At 44.7% G+C, this 25,168-nt stretch overlaps 1 protein-coding gene across 1 annotated transcript in view; it reads right to left on the minus strand.

The window, feature by feature from the left end:
• adgra2 (adhesion G protein-coupled receptor A2) overlaps positions 1-25,168 on the minus strand; it is a 101,095-nt gene that overhangs the window by 50,826 nt on the left and 25,101 nt on the right. The window contains exon 2 of the mRNA XM_066644491.1: positions 5,871-5,942. Coding sequence (XP_066500588.1) covers positions 5,871-5,942 — 72 coding nt within the window. The remainder of the gene's footprint in view (positions 1-5,870; positions 5,943-25,168) is intronic.

The raw sequence follows: 25,168 nt of genomic DNA on the forward strand, positions 1-25,168 counted from the left end.
TTGTCATTTTACTGTAAACACTGCAACTACACGCCACACTGAATCCACCCCAGTCTCCAGAACATCGTGTGTTGCTCCTCTCTGTTAAAGGGATTATATTTTCTTTAACCACCGCATTTTAGCTCTCAGCGTGTTGATTGTTTTTAGGTTTCATTTTCTGCTACGAACAAGACGAGATGTTCCGCCGCCACCATCTTGCTCATTTGTTTGGTATCAGTCTTGCCCCTAATTCTGGCCACTGCCGTATATGGTGCAATTCCGCTCTCTCTCTTCGCCAATCGCATTGGGTAAAACAATAAAACATAAGATCAAGCCTTAGTAAGGCATTTAAACATCAGTCTGGCAAGAAATCACACATCTAAACAATATTTAAGTATCTCTAAGAGTGTTGTAATTCTTTGTGTGCAAAACTGCATGTGGAACACAATACATTTCCATTTCGTGACAGATATTTCCCTCAGTGTAAATGTTAGCTTAGCGGTTAGCTTCCTTTTCTCTGAGGTGAAAAATCTACCGCCATTGTAATCCTTACATGTAGAGTACGGATACCAACACAGGACAAACGTAATCTCATTGTGAACCTTTCAAAACCACTGAATGTGGTAGTAACTGTCTCATTTGACTGACACAAGCAGGGGAGGTGGCCGAAGTTAAGGGGCGCTAATAATCGTAGCAGTATTAGCACCTACTTAAACAAAAGCGTTTTTATCTAAATACATATTTTCTTTCAAAGTCAAGCAGGTCTTGGACATTAATCTACACATATTTCACTCCTGAAAAATGTTGATTTGAGTAAATAAAGTACTTCTGTTTATTTACAGTTAGCTAAGATTTCCAATATTGTAATTAAAGTGGCTGGCAATTGGGGTATTTACACTATGTAACCATGACAACAGTGCTCTGATTGGTCTGTCGGAATTTTTAAACACTGTTAACATACGTTTTCAAAACTTGCATTTTTTTGGTGTGAAAAAGTTTTTACCGTTTTGCATTGCATTCAATTACATAGTTCCTCCAATTCCTCAAATTTAAATTTGAAATCTGAATGATGTCTGTCCTTAATTGTAGTTGTCCACACTGATCGTGATAAACTGGGGTGTGAGCCTTCTTTGTGATATTCTGTTTCCTATCACTGTGTAAAAGAAGCTCTGTATTGGTTTATATCTGTTAGATATAACAGTGTATCTGGTTAGATGTAATGTGATATTTTATAAACGAGTGTGCACACTTGTGGGATTGGTGTCTTAAAATATTGGCCCTTTAAACTATTTCTAATCAGTCTTAAAGAGGCGTAATAGAAACAGTCACTCGTTCAGTGCATGTGCACATTAATTCTGGGACCTGGATCCTACCAACACACAAACTGTGAAATAAAACCACCTGCCTAATTTAATAAACATGGGATAAAATAAAGAACGCAAAGCTGCAAATGTGAGTGATGTGACGGAGCCCAGCAGTGTGTGTATACTGTAGTTAATGTGTGTGTTGGTGTGTGTATGTGTGGCCTAGCTGTCAACCTGCTGACATTTTACAACGTTGTAATTCTGACTCCACCCCAACCCCTAACTCCTCCCCCCACCTCCTCACTGCACTCTCCCAGGTACTAGCTCATGTTTGTAGCTTTGGCTCAGATTTCTCCCCCTTGAACCCCTGGCTCTCCCCGGGGTTCCTTGTCTGCACTTAGAAAAACAAGCACTATCAGCTCCGTTTACCCCAAACAAACACCTACACACTGGCGACTGGCCTCGTCTCACGCACCCACACACACACACACACACTCGCACAGCTAATGATGCCGCTCACACACACATGCACTCGGTGATGTATTACTATCTTTATGGGGATTTTTCCATTGACTCGTAGCTTGTACGCTAAGCTGCTTATGTATTGCCATTGCTAGAACATACCCATGCTTCATCTTATGACTTATAACTTTTCCTGAACTTAAAGAGGAATTTCTAAATGCCCTGCTGTTTTCCAGAAGCTTACGGAGTCAGATATGTTCGCAGTGGTGGTGATAGGAAGTAAATATCCTATGCATTTGATGCTGGTAGAGAAATAAGTTGCTGAATGTCTTTGTTTACACTGTAAGAGAAACTTTGAAAACCAGGTGGTCTTCCTCTTTACATAGTTACTATGCTATTACCATGACAACACACCAACCCAACGTCAGATTCACTGCAGCGCTGACAACTACCACTTCAATCATAACTGTTCTATGGAGGTCCTGAGCTTTCAGGGACAGGGTGAAAGGGGGCAAACAAAGTATGCTGAACAACAGATGGACTACAGTGTGCTCCTGTGTGGTCAGTGGAGCTGAGAGAATGAACAGTGTTTGTAGAAAATATGAGGTTGTTTTAATGTTGTGGCTGATCATCAGTGTGTATATATACTGTAGCAGGTTTGATACTCTCATAGGGGTCTGCAAAATATACCCTCAGTATCTTCCTTCTAGTACTGGTAGTCCCCATAAAGAGAGGAAAACAAAGTACACACAGACATGCTATTATATAGGCAATAAATAAGGTGTTCTGGGCGGAGGTGGGGACTGTGAGGTTGTGGCTTGACTTTTACATTCTCTCTCTCTCTCTCTCTCTCTCTCTCTCTCTCTCCCCACTCCACCCTGTGCTGTCATTACTGAAGGAGCCACACTTAATTAAAATCTGCTTCTCATTCTGCTACTGACCCTGCCCAGGCCATTAAGGCTTTTTACAACTACTCTCTCTCTCTCCCTCTCTCTCTCTCTCTCTCTCTCTCGTGGAGTCCTATGCACTCACTGGCCACTTAATAAAGTGCACTGTATATTCAAACATTGGTAGACACCCCATATATAAGTCGTATAATCTTCATGGACAAGCATTGAATCAAATGGAACATTCTGGAGCAGCTGCACATGAGCCTAAGATCACCACACTGAATGCCCAGGCATCACCTAAAGAAGTATTAAGTCCGTGGATCACAAACACCACTCCATCTCGTCCCAAAAGAATTGGTCGGAGCTCCGTCGGTCCAAATAATGCACAGCCACTGCTCCATGGCCCAGTGGAAGGGAGCTTTCCACCCCTCTGACTGACACTTGGCACTAGGTACAGCGACATTAGGCATGCAGAGATTATAGCTTACAAACACACACACACACACACACACACACACACAGTGTGGGACAAGCAAAGATCCTAAAGTGGAGCCTGCTCATGAGTATTAACATGAAGATTCCCACTATCTAATATCAGGCCACTAGCCTTTTGTCATCTTACAACAACTCCCCTCCACCGCCCCGCCTCCTGCCCCCACGGCTGCCTCCCTAGCTGCCTGGTGTCATCCTTATCTCCCCGGGCGGAGCAGCACTTTCAGATTGTAATAGATGAAGGGGTAATTAGGGCTCTCTTCGCTAGAGCTCAGCGATAGCCACACATGCTCTCATCCTCCCAGCTGGAACATGGCCGCAGACAGATAGAGGAAAAACGGCTGTGTCCCAGGACATGAGCAAGCTTTGCTCCCCAATTCCTACATAGGGAGTGTAGGTCGTCAACACTCTGACCCAGATCCGACTTTCCTGAGTCTCTGCGTACCATCGATCTTACCATCGATAATTTGGATGTTGATAACAGTGCATTATGGGATATTTTACACATCCAAACATCATGGAGACGTGTCCACATACAGCAGTGGGACAGTACTGTGTGTATGACTCATTTAATCACACACGAATAGATAGATGCGCTAATAAACTGTATAACACTACTGCTTTTACACATTCTGGATGTGCGGGCAGCCATCTTATGGCGCTTTTCCACTGCACGGAACCTACACGACTCTACTCGACTCGGCACGGCTCTTTTGCTTTTCCACTGGCTCGAATCTGGTACCTGGTCTCTGGAACTCCGGGTTCCAACTGTGCTGAGTAGGTACTAAATGGTGATGTGTGAACCCTGCAGAGCTCTGATTGGCCAGAGCCATGTCAGTCACCAGGAAATGCAGAGCTCATTCAAATCCAGCGCAAAACGCTGCTTAAGTTACAGCAGCTTTCACGTTTATTTTTATCGGACTCACAACATCAGCTCGTAACTTTACCTCGAGGTTTATCTGCTCCTTGGGTCAGTGGCCGACGAATATTTCCAGTGAAAGCCGAACCTTCAACGAGTAAAACTGATCTGTGAGAACTGTGGCGTGACGTAGTATTCAGCCCAAAAAACAAAAACAACACACGAATACATGAGGAGTAAACGGCGCCTAACTTTTCCGCTGCCCTTGTTGGGGTTTTTGAAAAGCTAGCGATTCCTGTTAGTGACAGTTTTGCAATGTCACTGGGTCTATTTCGCGGGGGAAGTCCTGCCAGTGGAAAAGCGACAAGCTTTAAGCGTGCGGAGCCGTGCGGAGCCGAGCCGTGTAGAGTCCAGTCAATTAGAGCCTGAACCATGCGGTGGAAATGCGACATTGGATTCTGAACTCGGGGTTGGTGAGGCTCCCCCTACTTTCCGAGTCGGAAATATGACTTCGTTCCAGTTCTCCATGGTACATCAGTGAGGTCCTGTGATGCATCTAAACCTCGATCTGCCGCCGTGGTGAAGTGTCCTAGTGCACCTTTCCAACTCGTTCCACATGCTGCCAAGCTGTAAGCTATGGCATGCTGATTAAAACACACACTGTGTATAAACTCACAGTGCCCCAACCTTGTAACTCCCAGCCCGCTTTATCAGATACCACGGTAAGAGCTACAGCAGTCTGGTCAAATGTGATACCACTTAACCCAGTGGTTTCCAAAGGAGGGGGCGTGCAACGATTGCAGGGGGAGCACAGCAAGACAAAGGGATGAGATACATAATTCATGTCAGTTGTAATAAATCCACCCTAAATGTGATTTGTCACTTTGTTTTGATTTGTTCAATCAGAAGTTGCAGGTTTGTATGAAACTGATTATCGTATTAAACACAGATTACAGTGTTTAAAATACATCTCAGTGCAGTTTGGAAGCAAAGGACCTGCATGTGTGTGGCAGGGGGTTGGAAAACATTCTCATCCACAGAAGGGGGGCACTGCAGAAAAAGTTTGGGAACCACTGATCTCACTCAGCTGGACACCGAAGGGGTTTGCAATGGTACGTATTTCCATTTTTACAAATTAAACCACTATAAAATCATGAATTCTATAAATAATCCATAACATATTAAACACAGTCCAGACCCAGTAAACAAAGAACGTCCCTGGACGTTCAAAATAGGTCTAAAAGTAGTCTGTCCGTCAAGGACATATTTTAAACGTCAATGGACGTCCAAAATCCATCTTAATAAGTTAGTTAAGTGGTGACCAATCGATAACGTCAGTGGACGTCCAAAACGCGTTTTATACAAGTAATTTATTTCGGGACCAATTAATAACGTCAATGGACGTCCAAAATACGTTTAATAGTCGTCTTTTCAATGTCTGTGTTTGGACGTCTTTTCAACTTTCATTTTCAATCTTAAGAGAACGTTGATTAGACGGCAGTCATTACATTATTTCAACGTTGAATCAACGGCTAATTGTTTACTGGGGAATGATTCTCAGGAGATGTCTGTGCTGGTTCTACGGCCATCCCAGAGTTCCTAATGCCGATAAGAACTGGTCCATCCGGCACTAGGAGACATTACATACAGCAGAAGGTTTTAATGCTTTTTTTTCCCCCTCCAGCATCATGTGAAATGGACTTGAAATGGATCTGTCCACCCAAAGTCCAGCCCCTGCGTGTTGCGAGCTTGAGCTCAGAGTAAGATCTCATGGGAAAAGAAAAGGACAGATCAAAGGACTGCCACAAAGAGCTTGGATAAAGCCTTCTGAGGGGCACGAGGATGAGGATGGTGACGAAGATGGAAATGACTGTAATTACTCACAGTTTTTCCAGCGCGTATAAGCCGACGAATGAGCCGTTTCTCAGAACACTGATACGGTTGTTGCTCAGGTTCCTGCAACAGGAAGAAAGAAAAACACTGTTTTAGAATTCAACAACTTGTTTTGGTTTCATTCATTCATTCATTCATTCATTAATAATGTAACAACTTCATCCTGGTTAGGGTCACGGTGAGTCCAGAGCCTACGTGAAATCACAGGGTGTCATTTCCCACAATCCTCCTAAAGCCAGACATACTCTGTGCGATTCTGGACGTCGTGTGAGTTGGTGACAGCTGGGTGTTGATAGTATCAACAAAGCACAACTTAAAAACTGCGAAACTGAAACTTAAGAAGCCTTTTTCCTGCCATATTTTTCCACGTACGCGCCTGTCATGGTTGATGACAGATCATAGAGGCAAGAACGCTGCGCCATTGTTTGTTGACACCCGCTGACATATGGAGGAGATCTGCAAAGACTTTTGGGAAAACAGGTCGTGACATTGAGAAATCAGCTCAGAAACCTGCTCACACTGAGCTCCTTTCGGCAGTTAATCGGAGGTCACTACCCTTCTCACGCTGCACGTTAAACGTTAGCCAATTGAGCTGAAATTCGGGCCGATCCTGAAAAGCTGTGACCACCTCGGGTCAAAATCACACAGCGTACGTCTGGCGTAGCAACGACAGAGGCTCAGTTCTCCTTATTACTACATACTGTTCCTTTAACATATGCCTGTGTTGGTGAGGGTGGGAGTCGGAGGGACATCAGCTCGTCACGGGTTAAAGCTTGGACCCTCAGGGCTCCCCAAAATGTCCAGTGACTTAAAACATTCGCAACATCAACATCAACCAAACACCAGATTCAACAGAAATGTGCTTGTGAAGCAGGATTAATCAGACAGGCATTCTTTAACACACCCTTACATAAAACCTAGCAAACACACACACACACACAAAGAGAGAGAAGGAGCGAACCAAAGCACACACTTTTGCGTCCAATAAAAATATTACTGTACAGTAAACACCCTCGAAGTTCATACACACAAATTAGTCCACACTAGCAAACAAAGCTTCCCTCTCTTACACACAGACGCTCTCTCTCTCTCTCTCTCTCTCTCTCTCTCTCTCTCTATAGCCCTCTGTGATCGCGTGCAGGGCCTAAGCTCTGCTGTATATCTATGAAACAAAAAAAACCTTCAAAAAAACACAGAGAAGACCACCAGGTCAGTTACATGCAGCTCATCAGCTTCAGAGAGAAGTGAAGGAGAGAGAGAAGGAGAGATAAAATGAAAAGGAGGAGAGAGATACAGTGATAAAGTGCAAATGTGAGACTTAAAGTGTACATTAAAAGGCAGCTGGAGGGAACAGGGGGAAGGAAAAAAAAAATATATATATAGAGAGAGAGAGACTGAGAGAGAGAGAGAGAGAGAGACAGCGTGAGAGAGAGAGAGAGTGAGAGAGAGAGAGAGAGACAGCGTGAGAGAGAGAGAGAGTGAGAGAGAGAGAGAGAGACAGAGTGAGAGAGAAAGATAGAGAGACAAAGAGAGAGTGAGAAGGAGGGAGAGAGAGACAGAGTGAAAGAGAGAGAGAGACATAGAGAGAGAGAGAGAGAGACAGACAGACAGACAGAGAGGGAGAGAGAGAGAGATTAATATTAATAATAATATTATTATTATTTAAAATAATATTATTTATTTATTACATATTGTTTTAACTGGTTGGTTTTATTATTACAGTTCTATAAGATTGTTGTTAATTATTATATTAATAATAATAATAATAATAATAATAATAGGGAAAAAAAATTGTGATACTCATGTTCCATGTTATTATACTAATGTTTTGGCAAATACTGTCTGAATATGGTCATGCCAATAAAGCTTATTGAATTGAATTGAACTGACAGACAGAGAGAGTGAGAGAGAGAGAGAGACAGAGAGAGAGAGAGTGAGAGATTTTCAGAGATGAGATGTATATTCACAGATAGTAATTAAGAGAAAGAGAGGTATAGAGCGAGAGACACACAGAAGGCGAGCGAAATGGAGTGAGAGAGAGGGAGAGTGTGAGAGAAGGAGGGAGAGGGAGAGAGAGAAAGACAGTAGCTAAATGAGAGTTAAGGGACTTGGTCACATCAACTTCAGCTGCATCCAATTAATCCTCACAGCTAAATGAGCAGGATGGAAAAAGAGGGGTGAGGGAAGGATGGAAGGGAGGGAGGGAGCGAGGGAGAGAGGAAGGCATAATCTTGATAATCGCTGTGGATACATTTTTACATCAAAAGGAAGTCGGCGTCCACATCAAACGCTCGGCGGCTCTCTGCCACAATTATCTCTGACCAGTGGCTAATGGCCCTGAGACCAGGACAAGAGTCTTATCAGAGAGAGAGAGAGAGAGAGAGAGAGAGAGAGAGAAGGAGATGGAGTGAGACAGAGAGAGGGAGCGTGTGAAAGAGAGAGTGAGTGAGTGAGAGATGGAGTGAGACAGAGAGAGAGAGAGAGAGAGAGAGAGAGAACTGTGAGACAGAGAGAGAGAGAGAGAGAGAAAACTGTGAGAGAGAGAGAGAGATGGAGTGAGACAGAGAGAGAGAGAGATGAGTGAGACAGAGAGAGAGCGTGTGAGAGAGAGTGTGTGAGTGAGAGAGATGGAGTGAGACAGAGAGAGAGAGACAGAGAGAGAGTGAGTGAGTGACTGAGAGATGGAGTGAGAGAGAGAGAGAGAAAGAGATGGAGTGAGACACAGAGAGAGAGAGAGAGAGAGAGAGAGAGATTGAGTGAGACACAGAGAGAGAGAGAGAAAGAGAGAGAGAGAGAGAGAGAGAGAGAGAGAGAGAGGGAGGAAGAGATGGAGTGAGACAGACAGAGAGAGAGAGAGAGAAAGAGATGGAGTGAGACACAGAGAGAGAGAGACAGAGAGAGAGAGAGAGATGGAGTGAGACAGACAGAGAGAGAGAGAGAGAGAGAGAGAGAGAGAGAGAGAGAAAGAGATGGAGTGAGACACAGAGAGAGAGATGGAGTGAGACAGAGAGAGAGAGAGAGAGAGAGAGAGAGAGAGAAAGAGATGGAGTGAGACACAGAGAGAGAGAGTGAGTGAGAGATGGAGTGAGACACAGAGAGAGAGAGAGAGTGAGTGAGAGATGGAGTGAGACACAGAGAGAGAGAGAGTGAGTGAGAGATGGAGTGAGACACAGAGAGAGAGAGAGTGAGTGAGAGATGGAGTGAGACACAGAGAGAGAGAGAGAGAAAGAGATGGAGTGAGACACAGAGAGAGAGAGAGTGAGTGAGAGATGGAGTGAGACACAGAGAGAGAGAGAGAGAAAGAGATGGAGTGAGACACAGAGAGAGAGAGAGAGAGAGAGAGAGAGAGAGAGAGAGAGAATGTGTTTTCTTCTGTTCAATTCTGATTAAGATTCGGTGCCTACTTTATTTTGATCTTGACTCAGATTCTGTAGAAAATGATTCAATGTCATAAATTAAGGGGGACTGGGGGCAAAATTGGTCCACACATGGGTTTACACATAACATCTGTGTGTGTGTGAGTGTGTGTGTGTGTGTGTCTCAGGTGACAGTGTTTAATAGCTGCCCCTCTGCTGTGCCTCTCTACCCCATAGGGCTTAATTGGCTTTAAATTCTGTTTGTGAGAGGAAGTGTGTTTCTAATCGACACTGTGGAATGCACAGGAGTGTGTGTGTGTGTGAGCATGTGTGAAAGATCCACATATCTCTGTGTATAATATATGTAATTAGACAGCTATTCTAGTATATTTAGAACATTGTATTCTTGCCATTTCTGGCCATCAAAACGGCATCCTTTGATGAGATGAATGGCTTCGATCCAGATGCTTCCATGTGGGTTACACACACACACACACACACACACACACACACAGAAGCCTACATCTGTAAGGAACATCAGCAATGAACTTGATACTGGTGTGTACAGTAGAGCATTTTCATATCTGTAATTACTAGCAATCAAAATAAAGTGTATAAGTAGTGATTGCTGACAGGATGTAAGGGCACTTCAAAAATGTTTCTGTAATAAGTGACCTATTTAAACATTCTGTGTTTTTTACAAATTCCATCATCAGCTTATTTTTTCAGAAATGACTATAAAAGGTAGCTAACGCTAGTTAGCTACTTAGATATTTAGCTAGTTAGCTTACCTCAGCATCATTTCTTTGGACACACTTCAGGCGACTGAGAGTACACTCAGATAAACATAACTGATCCCAGAGGAAGAAGAGGTATAACGTATCTCTATATAAAACCGTGTATATACCTTTAACTCCAATATTAATTTATTTAAAAAGCTTTTGGAGGTATTCTGGTGCACCATTAGCCATCGTCTTACACCCCTGGGTGACCTCATTACCTTTGGCCATTTTATTTTTAAAGGATTGAAAAGTATCTTTCTCCTTTGATCCTTATACTGACCCCTAGTGCCCTGGATGTGTCAGAGGTTCTCAACTAAACCTATTTTAAACATGGCTGCTCCCTTTACGAGAACCCAGTCAATAGCATAAAGTATGAAGTGGTTCATTCAGAATTTCAATGTATGAAATAAACAAGTGTAAAATCAATGAATACATAATTTAATAATTTTTTCTGCTGTTTTTTAGTGGAAAAAAATATGATTTCTCATTTCTTGGCTTCTGTCTTTCAAAGAGAGAGAGTGTGTGTGTGGGTGTGTGTCCCTAAGACCATATGAAGGATGTAAATGTGTTGGGTGTAGTAGCATGTGTGCTCAATTATTATTTTTGTTTGTAAACGTTTATCATAGAAAAGGCCATTGAGATTCAGGTAGATCTCTAGCCACTTGTCTTCTTGTAAAAATTAGAAATGGGTCACTTTGACCCGAACACCATACGAGGGTTAAGAAAATTCTACCACGATAGAGAACACTAATTCCACACACCAAGTTTCAGGAGAGAACTGGGACCTCTTTCCAACCATATCCCAAAAGATGAGCTGATCGGTCTTTATCCAGAGAGATGGTGTAATGTTCCCCCATTTGCCCTCTGGCTCGGAGCTGAGCTTTTCTTCTTAAACTTACCATGAATAAGGAGACGAGCTCTGAGCTAAGCTTATATTTAAGAAACTGCACCAGTTTGAAGTGTGATGTTTGTGTCTGTGTTATTGTGGAATTAAATCTAAATCCCTTGGACACCCACATTTTTCAAAAATAGCAAATTACTTCCACCAGGCCGAGGAAGCCCAGGGCCGTCAGAGGTCGCCTCGGCTCGCTCAGGGAGCCCTGGGCTTCGGGGAAGTGACTAGGGTTCTCAATGATGGTGAAAAAGAATCATCAGTTTGACCCTACTCTTTCTCCAGGGAACCATTTGGAAGAATGCCTTATTCTCCTTATGGTCTTTCTCCTGGGCGACAGTACACTGGGAAGAGCACATCATTCTTGTACATGCCTGAGGCAACTTTTGGTCCACCCAGAACCAGTGATGAGCTCTGGCCGCAACACTGGGCAGACCTTAAGGCATGCAGACAGAAGACGCACCGAAACTGAAAACTCAGGTCACCTCAGCACCACCCACACTGGGAGATTGGCCCACATTTCAATTTAATGAGATAGAGGTTCCTATAAAATGACCAGGATTCTCAATGATGGCGAAGATAAATATTCATTCATTCATTATCTGTAACCCTTATCCAGTTCAGGGTCGCGGTGGGTACGGAACCTACCCGGAATCATTGGGCGTAAGGCGGGAATACACCCTGGAGGGGCGCCAGTCCTTCACGGGGCAACACAGACACTCACACATTCACTCACACCTACGGACACTTTGGAGTCACCAATCCACCTGCCAACGTGTGTTTTTGGACTGTGGGGGAAACCGGAGCACCCGGGGGAAACCCACGCAGACACAGGGAGAACACACCACACTCCTCACAGACAGTCACCCGGAAGAAACCCACACAGACACAGGGAGAACACACCACACTCCTCACAGACAGTTCCCTGGAGCTGTGTATCTGCGACACTAACCTGCTGCACCACCGTGTCGCCCTGAAGACAAATAAAGACAGATATTTAAGAAAATTCTACCACAAGAGAGAAAACTAGTTCCCACCAAATGACACCAGTTCCCGGTGTTGCTCTGCTTCTTGAGCCCGTGTGTATTATGCTTTTATCTGGTGAATGTGTGGACTAATTATTTTAAATATTATTTATTGTCAAACTGTTAGCTGATGATTAGCTCCATATATTTAAAACAATAAAACACACTATTTACATATAGTTACATTTGACAGGCATCATATTTCCTTTAATGCCTGGACTGTCCTCTTAAGACAGTCTCTGTTCATGTTTGTGTGTCTATGTCCTTATTAACTACTCAGGTCATGTCCCAATGAGGTTGTAAAATGTCAGGGATGTGGTTTTACATGATTTTAAAGTAAATACAGTGATTCTAAGCTGGATGTAACATTCGCAGGTTTAATAAATGTTTTTGGAGTTAGTTGCACATTCCTAGCTTAAGTGGAAAGTGGTGTCTCTATAATGCGAGTACTGAATCAGGTGTCCCCATACACTATAGTTACAAGTATGTGTGTGTGTGTGTGTGTGTGTGTGTGTGTGCGCGTGTGTGAGAGTGAATGTGAGTGCTATGACCGCATCGGTCAATTTCCACTACTTCCTGCCACATCACGCAACATAGTTCCTGCCAGAACACCAACTGATACACAGATTTCATCGACCACCGGTTGCAGCTCCCCCCAACACACGCACACACACACACGCATACCTAAATTAACCAAGTCGTTTAACGTACTGAACTTAATTACTACCATTGATTACCATCTACTGCACCCCCCCCCCCCCCCACACACACACACACACACTACAAAGCTCAACTCTCATCTGCTCCTCAACCGAAATCCAGTCATCTCCCTGAGCCTTGAAGCCGCCAACGCTCGGAGCCAAGTGTTGACTACAGGGATATAAAGACCCTCCAGTCCTGGGCTGTGGAGCAGAGAGAGAGTGAAGCTGATGGAGTGGCGTCTGGGATCCAGAATCAATCGCCACACATCGTTACCCACCCTCGCTAACGCTCTCCTGGCTGAATGCAATCAGATCCTCGCAGCAATGTTCCAACATGTAGTGTAAAGCCCTGCCTGAGGAGCAGACCTTCCCAGAAGATCAAATTATGTTTAAATACATTGGATCTGGAGAAGGAACGTGGAACAAGCAGGTGTCCAGAAACGGCTGGACGTAGAGTGTGTGTCGTCTTGAGAGACTGCTGTGAAAGAAAAGGCCTTCTAAGGACTGGCTGTCGGACTGGAGACAGACAAGCAGACAAAAGAGGCAGCTGAAGAGGAAAGGGGGCGAGAGCGAGAGAGAGAGAGAGAGAGAGAGAGAGAGAGAGAGAGAGGCAGACAGAGAGAGAGAGATTGGGAGGGGGGGGGGGCGGTCACTGGCAAAGATACACAGAGCTTAATTGAATCCAGGACGTGCAGAAGTAGAGATAGTGATAAGTCAGTGGTGAGTAAGAGAGTAGGGCTTTTTTTGGAAAATCATTAGGGAAAGTGAGCATGTGGATGTGTGTGTGTGTGTGTATGTGTGTTTATGTGAAGTGTCAGGACAAAATACCAGAAATCACATTCACTTCTCAGGACAATGTTCAGTTTTGGTGAAATGTCAACAAAAACTGAACAACGTGGACAAAATGTCCTGACATTTCTAAACACTTTTTATCCAAATAATATGATGTTTCTATTCCACAAACTAAGCCAAGAGCTTTATTTTTGGTTAATGATAGGTTTAGGGTTAATTAGCTACAGTTATCATTATGTTGATGGAAAGTGCTAACAAATATAGTAAAACCAACATGTGTGTGTGTGGGGGGGGGGTAGGGGGGGTACCATATGTCACATTGTGAGGCCAAATCCTGTTTACACATTCATATTGTGGGGGCTTGTCTTCCTGATGTTACACATTCAATTTTAAGGTGAACAATTAAAGGTAAGGGAAATCTATTCAATGTCCCCACAATTCACATATACCACAATTTGTGTGTGTGTGTGTGTCTGTGTGAGAGAGAGAGAGAGAGAGAGAGAGAGAGAGAGAGAGGGATTGATGTACAGACCTAGGCAGCCCTGTAACCATTGAATTGAGTTGATGAGTGGTGTGAATATTCCCAATGGAAGCCGCTACACTGTTAGCCTCACTGCCCACGGTCAGCCAAGTCTGACCACAACTAATGTTCCATTCACACATGAAAATCAATGCTGTGAAACACTGTGGGAGCGTTACTGAGAGCTGACATATCCGTGCTCATAGGTGCACTCTGGATGCCTAATGCTAAGGGTCATCAACTGCAGTACAAAACCTGATGAAGCTGTAGAGCGGTGGAACTGCATTCTCTTCGGTGTTGGAGCTACAATCAGTGCTAATCATCCAGCATCAGTCAGTATCTGACCTTGTTAAAGCTGTAGGCCATCAAATCCTCACCGAAATGTTCTTTGCCATGTGAAGTGTCCCATTCATTCATTCATTATCTGTAACCCTTATCCAATTCAGGGTCGCGGTGGGTCCAGAGCCTACCTGGAATCATTGGGCGCAAGGCGGGAATACACCCTGGAGGGGGCGCCAGTCCTTCACAGGGCAACACAGACACACACACACACTCACACCTACGGACATTTTGGAGTCACCAATCCACCTACCAACGTGTGTTTTTGGACTGTGGGAGGAAACCGGAGCACCTGGAGGAAACCCATGAGGACACAGGGAGAACACACCAACTCCTCACAGACATTCACCCGGAGCGGGAATCAAACCCACAACCTCCAGGTCCCTGGAGCTGTGTGACTGCGACACTAACCTGCTGTGCCACCGTGCCGCCCCAGAGTAACATGTAATCCACTACGCTATTCAATCACTAATTAGTCGCAACAATCTGAGCAATCTGATTGGCCACCGTCAGGTTGAAAATGTATCCCTCAATGTTGTTGATGTATCCCGCTTTCTGTCAAGAAACGACATGGAGTGCTCAGAAGAGTGCCTTAAACATTACTGCAACGCAATCTCTTTCTCTCACACACACACACACCACACACACACACACACACACAGATTCCTGAAGAAGAGTGCTCTGTAAACAGACTCAAACAGGCGCCGCTCCTTTTCCAGCCAAACAGGAAGCAGACCAAAAAAAAAGAGAGAGAAAGAAATAACGAAGTGTTTATACGCTGTCCGGCTGCCTGAGGTCAAAGGTCAACGCCGGGAGCCCTTCCTGTGGCGGAGGACGACGGACAGACACAGTGAGGAAGGACAGGTGGACGGAAGAATGGGAGGAAGAGATGGAGAGAACAGAACAAAACAGACAGGAAGAGGACTAGCAGAGGAAGGGAATGGGGGAAGAGAAAGAAAGAAAATAGATAAAGAGAAGAATAAGCTGGAGAGCAGGAGGAAGGAAAGAGAGAGTGGCAAAAACCAGAACGGAGGAAGAATGGCAAACACTGGAGAAGATCGAAATGAAGTAACGCAGCTGGCCACTTTATTAGAAACCCCAAACTTCTGCTTCCATTCACTGGCCGCATTGTGAGCTCCATCTACTGAGCACAGCACTGTGCCACGGTCAGAGGCAGTCCTCCATTTATTCCATTTCTGGTCGTGTTTAAAGATTTCTGAGGAGAGGTGATATCAGGAAATCCACTTGTGCAAGAAGAGAAAGAAAAGAGGGGAGAAATATATGGAGGAAATGGGACTCCTAACAAGACCAGGTTGGGCATCAAAACTGTCCCCTTCACATAAACAACTGTTTCTGTTCATCCTTCCACTGACAGATGACAACTGTACCTTTCACCTGTGGGTCTGAAAGGACGTGGTGCTGTCAGGAAGCTGTACCACAGATGATACCATGACATCATCCACAAAAATGAAGATACTTTTTTTTTCTTTGGACAGCAAAGTTAATTTGTCCTTAGAAATGTGTTTACGCAATTATCACATGTCTTCAGTTCCACCTTTTTACTGTTAGCCTTTTTCATCCAAAAGAATTGATTCCTGGAACCCTGGTGCTATCCAGTGAACCAGCCCCCCCACCCCCCACCCCCTACGTCATCAGGGAGGGGCATTGCGGGGTTGTTTGGTTCCTGCGCTGTAGAGTTCAGCACCAGAGAGCCGTCCTACTGAGGTGGTAAACAGCAGAGAAAAGTAGCCAATGCACCTTGTGTCATTCGGAAAATGTATTTTCTGTTTTCATTTTTCTTTTTCTATAAGATGCTGCAAATTCCTCGTTCGGCTCCACTGCGCAATAACACTTTGAGGCTCTGAGATCTTTCTGGAGCTTCATTAGCTCTCCATGTCCATGGACGCTGTGAAGGTTCGCCATAAAGAACCTACTACTCTTTGGTTCCAGCTGGGAACATATTTTCAGGTCCGGGATTCAATTTATCCTGGTGGAAATGTACCGAAATGTTCCAAATTAGGTTTGCGCAATGGGAACCGAACAGGTTCCATGTTGGTGGAAAAGGCTATGGGTCTCCCCCAACCACACACAGTGCCACCAGCCTCGGGAGGGTGGGAGTGAGCATGTGCTTCCTACAAGACATCTGAGACACTTTTTCAAATTGCTGCTGGTGAATTTAGTTCATTGGAGGTGAATGCAAACTGCCCAGATCTATCACAACAGCTGAGAGACATCCCTACTAGCCAGCCCCACAGGCAAACATGAAGAGAAGTTGCCGTCCTAAAGGCTGAGGCATCGCCTGCATTTGAAACTGAAATCTCCAGACAGTTGGAGACCCCTGCAACCAACTTCTAAGACTGAACTTTATTCGCCTCCCAAAAAAACTACCGAGCCCTCTATCTCTGCACTTGAAGCACAGGTCTATTATTCAGTTAAAATACTATGATGCGTTTGGTGACTATTATAAATATGTAAGTCATGTAGTTATGACACTAGCAGTAAGTCAGTAACGCTAACAGACTGGCAGCTATAGTAACTGTGTGTGTGTGCCCAGGCCAGCTGGCGGCAGTCTGACCTCTCAGCTCCACCCTGCCCTGCCTCTCTCTTAGTGGTGGTTCAGCTCAATTTGTCTCCTCTGACCACAGCAGAGCCACCGAGGCCTGGCCACTCACACTGACCTCACCCTGGCATCGAGAGAAGGAGGGGGGCTGTGGAAAAATAGAGAGGAGACATGGAACCATATTATGGGAAAGTAAGGTAGTAGACTGGAGGAGAAAGACTCATCCACATTACTCAGAGACCTTACACTACAGCTGAGTTCATGCTGTTGTTTACACAAGTTAGCACACCCATGTTTCAGTGCACAATAACTGTCTGTAGGTATACATGTATTGGTGGGAAAAAAAGCAAAGTACTGTGCTGCCGACACACAATATCAGATTCTATAGCCTATGACTGTTGTTGCTAGGCCTTTGGTTTGGCCCACACATATCAAGACATGGCTATAATGCTAACCTCTAGCTGCTCTATGGGTTTTCTAATTGAAATGTAGCACTAAGCTATGCACAGACATTGACATTGTTCTAAACATGGATACTTAAGACTTTCATTATCCTCTTTTATCTTATATGCTGCAGTTTTACAGTGAGTCATTCAGTAAAGGGCCTAGGATACTGATGGCTGCTAAGATCGCTTCGGTTAGCTCCCAAAGTCCTATTCTAACCCATTAGACTGTTCACTTGACTGTATCTCTCAGGATACCACACAGAAATATCCTGGTTAAAAAGATTTAGTTCAGTTCTGGTTTTAACATTTAGTTTCCAGTGAAGAAAACTTATCAAAGAACAAAAATAGTGCTAAGTAAGCCTATGCTAAAAAGGAAAAAAGCTAAAGGACTGTGAAGCTAACCCTTCCCTGTCTCAGATATAAGGCTAACCTCTAGCTGCTCTATGGGTTTCTAATTGAAACGTAGCGCTAAGCTATGCACAGACATTGACATTGTTCTAAACATGGATACTTAAGACTTTCATTATCCTCTTTTATCTTATATGCTGCAGTTTTACAGTGAGTCATTCAGTAAAGGGCCTAGGATACAGATGGCTGCTAAGATCGCTTCGGATAGCTCCCAAAGACCTATCCTAACCCATTAGACTGTTCACTTGACTGTATCTATCAGGATATCATACAGAAATATTCTGTCTCAGATAAGGGCCACCTTATCGTTATCTGATTGGATCATCCTATTTTCCCTGTTTCTCTAGCTCTTTAATGAGTCCAGTGAGATTAATAAGATATTTTAATGGCATTAAATGTCATTCAATCCCTTTCTGTAGTTGCATATATCTAATAAATGTTGTCCTAAATCACTTCATACATCTGTTTACACATGAGACCCTTCTGTATCTGGTGAAGGTTCTTTCTAATATGTATGTGTCTGTTTAACCAAGTTACTAGTTACAAAGTTACCAATTATTAACTCCTCGTATACCATAGCTTATCGCTAAGGTCACACTGCCCTACTCAAATAAAGTACAGTTTCACAATTATTAGCATTCCACTGAATTTCACTGTTATCTGAATTTGTATTAAATGTTATTATAGTAATAAAAATAACAATTGCAATGGTTCTCTTAAAAATATATTAATTACAAATTAATGTAGTTGTAATGTAGTTGATAGTCTACTGTCGTACCTTGAGGGTTATTCTGTATATTCCTATAGGGCTTTACCAACAGTAGCACACTTTAGATTAGAAACAGGGCCTACAATAGGTCACAGCAGAAGCCTGTAAAAGTTCCCATAGGTTATAATGAAGCTAGGGCACAAAGAAGCTTTGTAACTTACCACAGGGTCCTACAACAATTTGTATAATGTGTAAAGAAAAAAATAGTCCATGATTAATAAATGATTTTATGGCTCCTCCAGGCATCAAGGCATTCTTTTCCTTGGAGCCTCTAATAAAATACCAGTGACTCAGTGAGGCCTATGTGAAATTGTCTTTCCACAATTAAAGGTAATTAAAGACATTAACTTTAAAAAAAAAAAAAGAGGCAAATAATCAGCATCAAGCCCATTTTGTTTACACATTTTGCTGAACTGAAAACAGATGAACCGAATGGATCTGAATACATTAGAGGTCATAAAGATACACACATGCCTATTAAAGCTCTAAACCTGGCAACACCGCTCTCAAACTGGATGAAATACCAGTTAAAGAAGATGTTAAATAGTGATTTGTAAAGACTATATTTCAGATACAGTCATTCGTTCATCTTCTGTAACTGTTTTGTCCAGATCATGAGCCCACCTGCAATTACTGGGAGCCAGTCAAGAAAAAAAGAACATGAGCAGGGCTCCAGTCAATCACAAGGCATCACACACTCACCCAGTCACACACACCGATGGACAATTTCACACAGTCACCCAGTCACACACACCAATGGACAATTTCACACAGTCACTCACACAGATGGACAATTTCACACACTCACCCAGTCACTCACACACTCACACCGATGGACAATTTCACACACTCACCCAGTCACACACACCAATGGACAATTTCACCCAGTCACCCAGTCACACACACCGATGGACAATTTCACACACTCACCCAGTCACACACACCAATGGACAATTTCACCCAGTCACCCAGTCACACACATCAATGGACAATTTCACACAGTCACTCACACAGATGGACAATTTCACACACTCACCCAGTCACTCACACACTCACACCGATGAACAATTTCACACACTCACCCAGTCACACACACCAATGGACAATTTCACACAGTCACCCAGTCACACACACCGATGGACAATTTCACACAGTCACCCAGTCACACACACCAATGGACAATTTCACACAGTCACTCACACAGATGGACAATTTCACACACTCACCCAGTCACTCACACCGATGGACAATTTCACACACTCACCCAGTCACACACACCGATGGACAATTTCACACACTCACCCAGTCACACACACCGATGGACAATTTCACACAGTCACCCAGTCACACACACCAATGGACAATTTCACACAGTCACCCAGTCACACACACCAATGGACAATTTCACACAGTCACTCACACAGATGGACAATTTCACACACTCACCCAGTCACTCACACCGATGGACAATTTCACACACTCACCCAGTCACTCACATTAATTGACAATTTCACACACTCACACAGATGGACAATTTCACACACTCACCCTTTCACTCACACACTCACACCGATGGACAATTTCACACACTCACCCAGTCACTCACACCGATGGACAATTTCACACAGTCACCCAGTCACACACACCAATGGACAATTTCACACAGTCACCCAGTCACACACACCAATGGACAATTTCACACAGTCACTCACACAGATGGACAATTTCACACACTCACCCAGTCACTCACACCGATGGACAATTTCACACACTCACCCAGTCACTCACACCGATGGACAATTTCACACACTCACACTGATGGACAATTTCACACACTCACCCAGTCACACACACCGATGGACAATTTCACACAGTCACCCAGTCACACACACCGATGGACAATTTCACACAGTCACCCAGTCACACACACCGATGGACAATTTCACACAGTCACCCAGTCACACACACCAATGGACAATTTCACACAGTCACTCACACAGATGGACAATTTCACACACTCACCCAGTCACTCACACACTCACACCGATGGACAATTTCACACACTCACCCAGTCACTCACACCGATGGACAATTTCACACACTCACCCAGTCACACACACCAATGGACAATTTCACACAGTCACCCAGTCACACACACCGATGGACAATTTCACACAGTCACTCACACAGATGGACAATTTCACACACTCACCCAGTCACTCACACACTCACACCGATGGACAATTTCACACACTCACCCAGTCACACACACCGATGGACAATTTCACACACTCACCCAGTCACACACACCGATGGACAATTTCACACACTCACCCAGTCACACACACCGATGGACAATTTCACACAGTCACCCAGTCACACACACCAATGGACAATTTCACACAGTCACTCACACAGATGGACAATTTCACACACTCACCCAGTCACTCACACACTCACACCGATGGACAATTTCACACACTCACCCAGTCACACACACCGATGGACAATTTCACACACTCACCCAGTCACACACACCGATGGACAATTTCACACAGTCACCCAGTCACACACACCGATGGACAATTTCACACAGTCACCCAGTCACACACACCGATGGACAAATTCACACAGTCACCCAGTCACACACACCAATGGACAATTTCACACAGTCACTCACACAGATGGACAATTTCACACACTCACCCAGTCACTCACACCGATGGACAATTTCACACACTCACCCAGTCACTCACACCGATGGACAATTTCACACACTCACCCAGTCACTCACACCGATGGACAATTTCACACACTCACCCAGTCACACACACACTCACGCCGATGGACAATTTCACACAGTCACCCAGTCACACACACACCGATGGACAATTTCACACAGTCACCCAGTCACACACACCAATGGACAATTTCACACAGTCACTCACACAGATGGACAATTTCACACACTCACCCAGTCACACACACCAATGGACAATTTCACACAGTCACCCAGTCACACACACCGATGGACAATTTCACACAGTCACTCACACAGATGGACAATTTCACACACTCACCCAGTCACTCACACACTCACACCGATGGACAATTTCACACACTCACCCAGTCACACACACCGATGGACAATTTCACACACTCACCCAGTCACACACACCGATGGACAATTTCACACACTCACCCAGTCACACACACCGATGGACAATTTCACACACTCACACAGTCACTCACACAGATGGACAATTTCACACACTCACACAGTCACTCACACAGATGGACAATTTCACACACTCACCCAGTCACTCACACACTCACACCGATGGACAATTTCACACACTCACCCAGTCACACACACCGATGGACAATTTCACACACTCACCCAGTCACACACACCGATGGACAATTTCACACACTCATACAGTCACTCACACAGATGGACAATTTCACACACTCATACAGTCACTCACACAGATGGACAATTTCACACACTCACCCAGTCACTCACACACTCACGCCGATGGACAATTTCACACACTCACCTAGTCACTCGCACACTCAGGACTGTGGACAGTTTTACACACTCACCCAGTCACACACACCGATGGACAATTTCACACACTCACCCAGTCACACACACCGATGGACAATTTCACACACTCACCCAGTCACACACACCGATGGACAATTTCACACAGTCACCCAGTCACACACACCGATGGACAATTTCACACAGTCACCCAGTCACACACACCGATGGACAATTTCACACAGTCACCCAGTCACACACACCAATGGACAATTTCACACAGTCACTCACACAGATGGACAATTTCACACACTCACCCAGTCACTCACACCGATGGACAATTTCACACACTCACCCAGTCACTCACACCGATGGACAATTTCACACAGTCACCCAGTCACACACACCAATGGACAATTTCACACAGTCACTCACACAGATGGACAATTTCACACACTCACCCAGTCACTCACACCGATGGACAATTTCACACACTCACCCAGTCACACACACACTCACGCCGATGGACAATTTCACACACTCACCCAGTCACACACACCAATGGACAATTTCACACAGTCACCCAGTCACACACACACCGATGGACAATTTCACACAGTCACCCAGTCACACACACCGATGGACAATTTCACACAGTCACCCAGTCACACACACACCGATGGACAATTTCACACAGTCACCCAGTCACACACACCAATGGACAATTTCACACAGTCACTCACACAGATGGACAATTTCACACACTCACCCAGTCACACACACCAATGGACAATTTCACACAGTCACCCAGTCACACACACTGATGGACAATTTCACACAGTCACTCACACAGATGGACAATTTCACACACTCACCCAGTCACTCACACACTCACACCGATGGACAATTTCACACACTCACCCAGTCACACACACCGATGGACAATTTCACACACTCACCCAGTCACACACACCGATGGACAATTTCACACACTCACCCAGTCACACACACCGATGGACAATTTCACACACTCACACAGTCACTCACACAGATGGACAATTTCACACACTCACACAGATGGACAATTTCACACACTCACCCAGTCACTCACACACTCACGCCGATGGACAATTTCACACACTCACCTAGTCACACACACCGATGAACAATTTCACACAGTCACCCAGTCACACACACCGATGGACAATTTCACACAGTCACCCAGTCACACACACCAATGGACAATTTCACACAGTCACTCACACAGATGGACAATTTCACACACTCACCCAGTCACTCACACACTCACACCGATGGACAATTTCACACACTCACCCAGTCACACACACCGATGGACAATTTCACACACTCACCCAGTCACACACACCGATGGACAATTTCACACACTCATACAGTCACTCACACAGATGGACAATTTCACACACTCATACAGTCACTCACACAGATGGACAATTTCACACACTCACCCAGTCACTCACACACTCACGCCGATGGACAATTTCACACACTCACCTAGTCACTCGCACACTCAGGACTGTGGACAGTTTTACACACTCACCCAGTCACACACACCGATGGACAATTTCACACACTCACCCAGTCACACACACCGATGGACAATTTCACACACTCACCCAGTCACACACACCGATGGACAATTTCACACAGTCACCCAGTCACACACACCGATGGACAATTTCACACAGTCACCCAGTCACACACACCGATGGACAATTTCACACAGTCACCCAGTCACACACACCAATGGACAATTTCACACAGTCACTCACACAGATGGACAATTTCACACACTCACCCAGTCACTCACACCGATGGACAATTTCACACACTCACCCAGTCACTCACACCGATGGACAATTTCACACACTCACCCAGTCACACACACACTCACGCCGATGGACAATTTCACACACTCACCCAGTCACACACACCAATGGACAATTTCACACAGTCACCCAGTCACACACACACCGATGGACAATTTCACACAGTCACCCAGTCACACACACCGATGGACAATTTCACACAGTCACCCAGTCACACACACACCGATGGACAATTTCACACAGTCACCCAGTCACACACACCAATGGACAATTTCACACAGTCACTCACACAGATGGACAATTTCACACACTCACCCAGTCACACACACCAATGGACAATTTCACACAGTCACCCAGTCACACACACTGATGGACAATTTCACACAGTCACTCACACAGATGGACAATTTCACACACTCACCCAGTCACTCACACACTCACACCGATGGACAATTTCACACACTCACCCAGTCACACACACCGATGGACAATTTCACACACTCACCCAGTCACACACACCGATGGACAATTTCACACACTCACCCAGTCACACACACCGATGGACAATTTCACACACTCACACAGTCACTCACACAGATGGACAATTTCACACACTCACACAGATGGACAATTTCACACACTCACCCAGTCACTCACACACTCACGCCGATGGACAATTTCACACACTCACCTAGTCACACACACCGATGAACAATTTCACACAGTCACCCAGTCACACACACCGATGGACAATTTCACACAGTCACCCAGTCACACACACCAATGGACAATTTCACACAGTCACTCACACAGATGGACAATTTCACACACTCACCCAGTCACTCACACACTCACACCGATGGACAATTTCACACACTCACCCAGTCACACACACCGATGGACAATTTCACACACTCACCCAGTCACACACACCGATGGACAATTTCACACACTCATACAGTCACTCACACAGATGGACAATTTCACACACTCATACAGTCACTCACACAGATGGACAATTTCACACACTCACCCAGTCACTCACACACTCACGCCGATGGACAATTTCACACACTCACCTAGTCACTCGCACACTCAGGACTGTGGACAGTTTTACACACTCACCCAGTCACACACACCGATGGACAATTTCACACACTCACCCAGTCACACACACCGATGGACAATTTCACACACTCACCCAGTCACACACACCGATGGACAATTTCACACAGTCACCCAGTCACACACACCGATGGACAATTTCACACAGTCACCCAGTCA

Source organism: Hoplias malabaricus, chromosome 14 (genome assembly GCF_029633855.1).
Source record: "Hoplias malabaricus isolate fHopMal1 chromosome 14, fHopMal1.hap1, whole genome shotgun sequence".
NCBI lineage: Eukaryota > Metazoa > Chordata > Actinopteri > Characiformes > Erythrinidae > Hoplias > Hoplias malabaricus.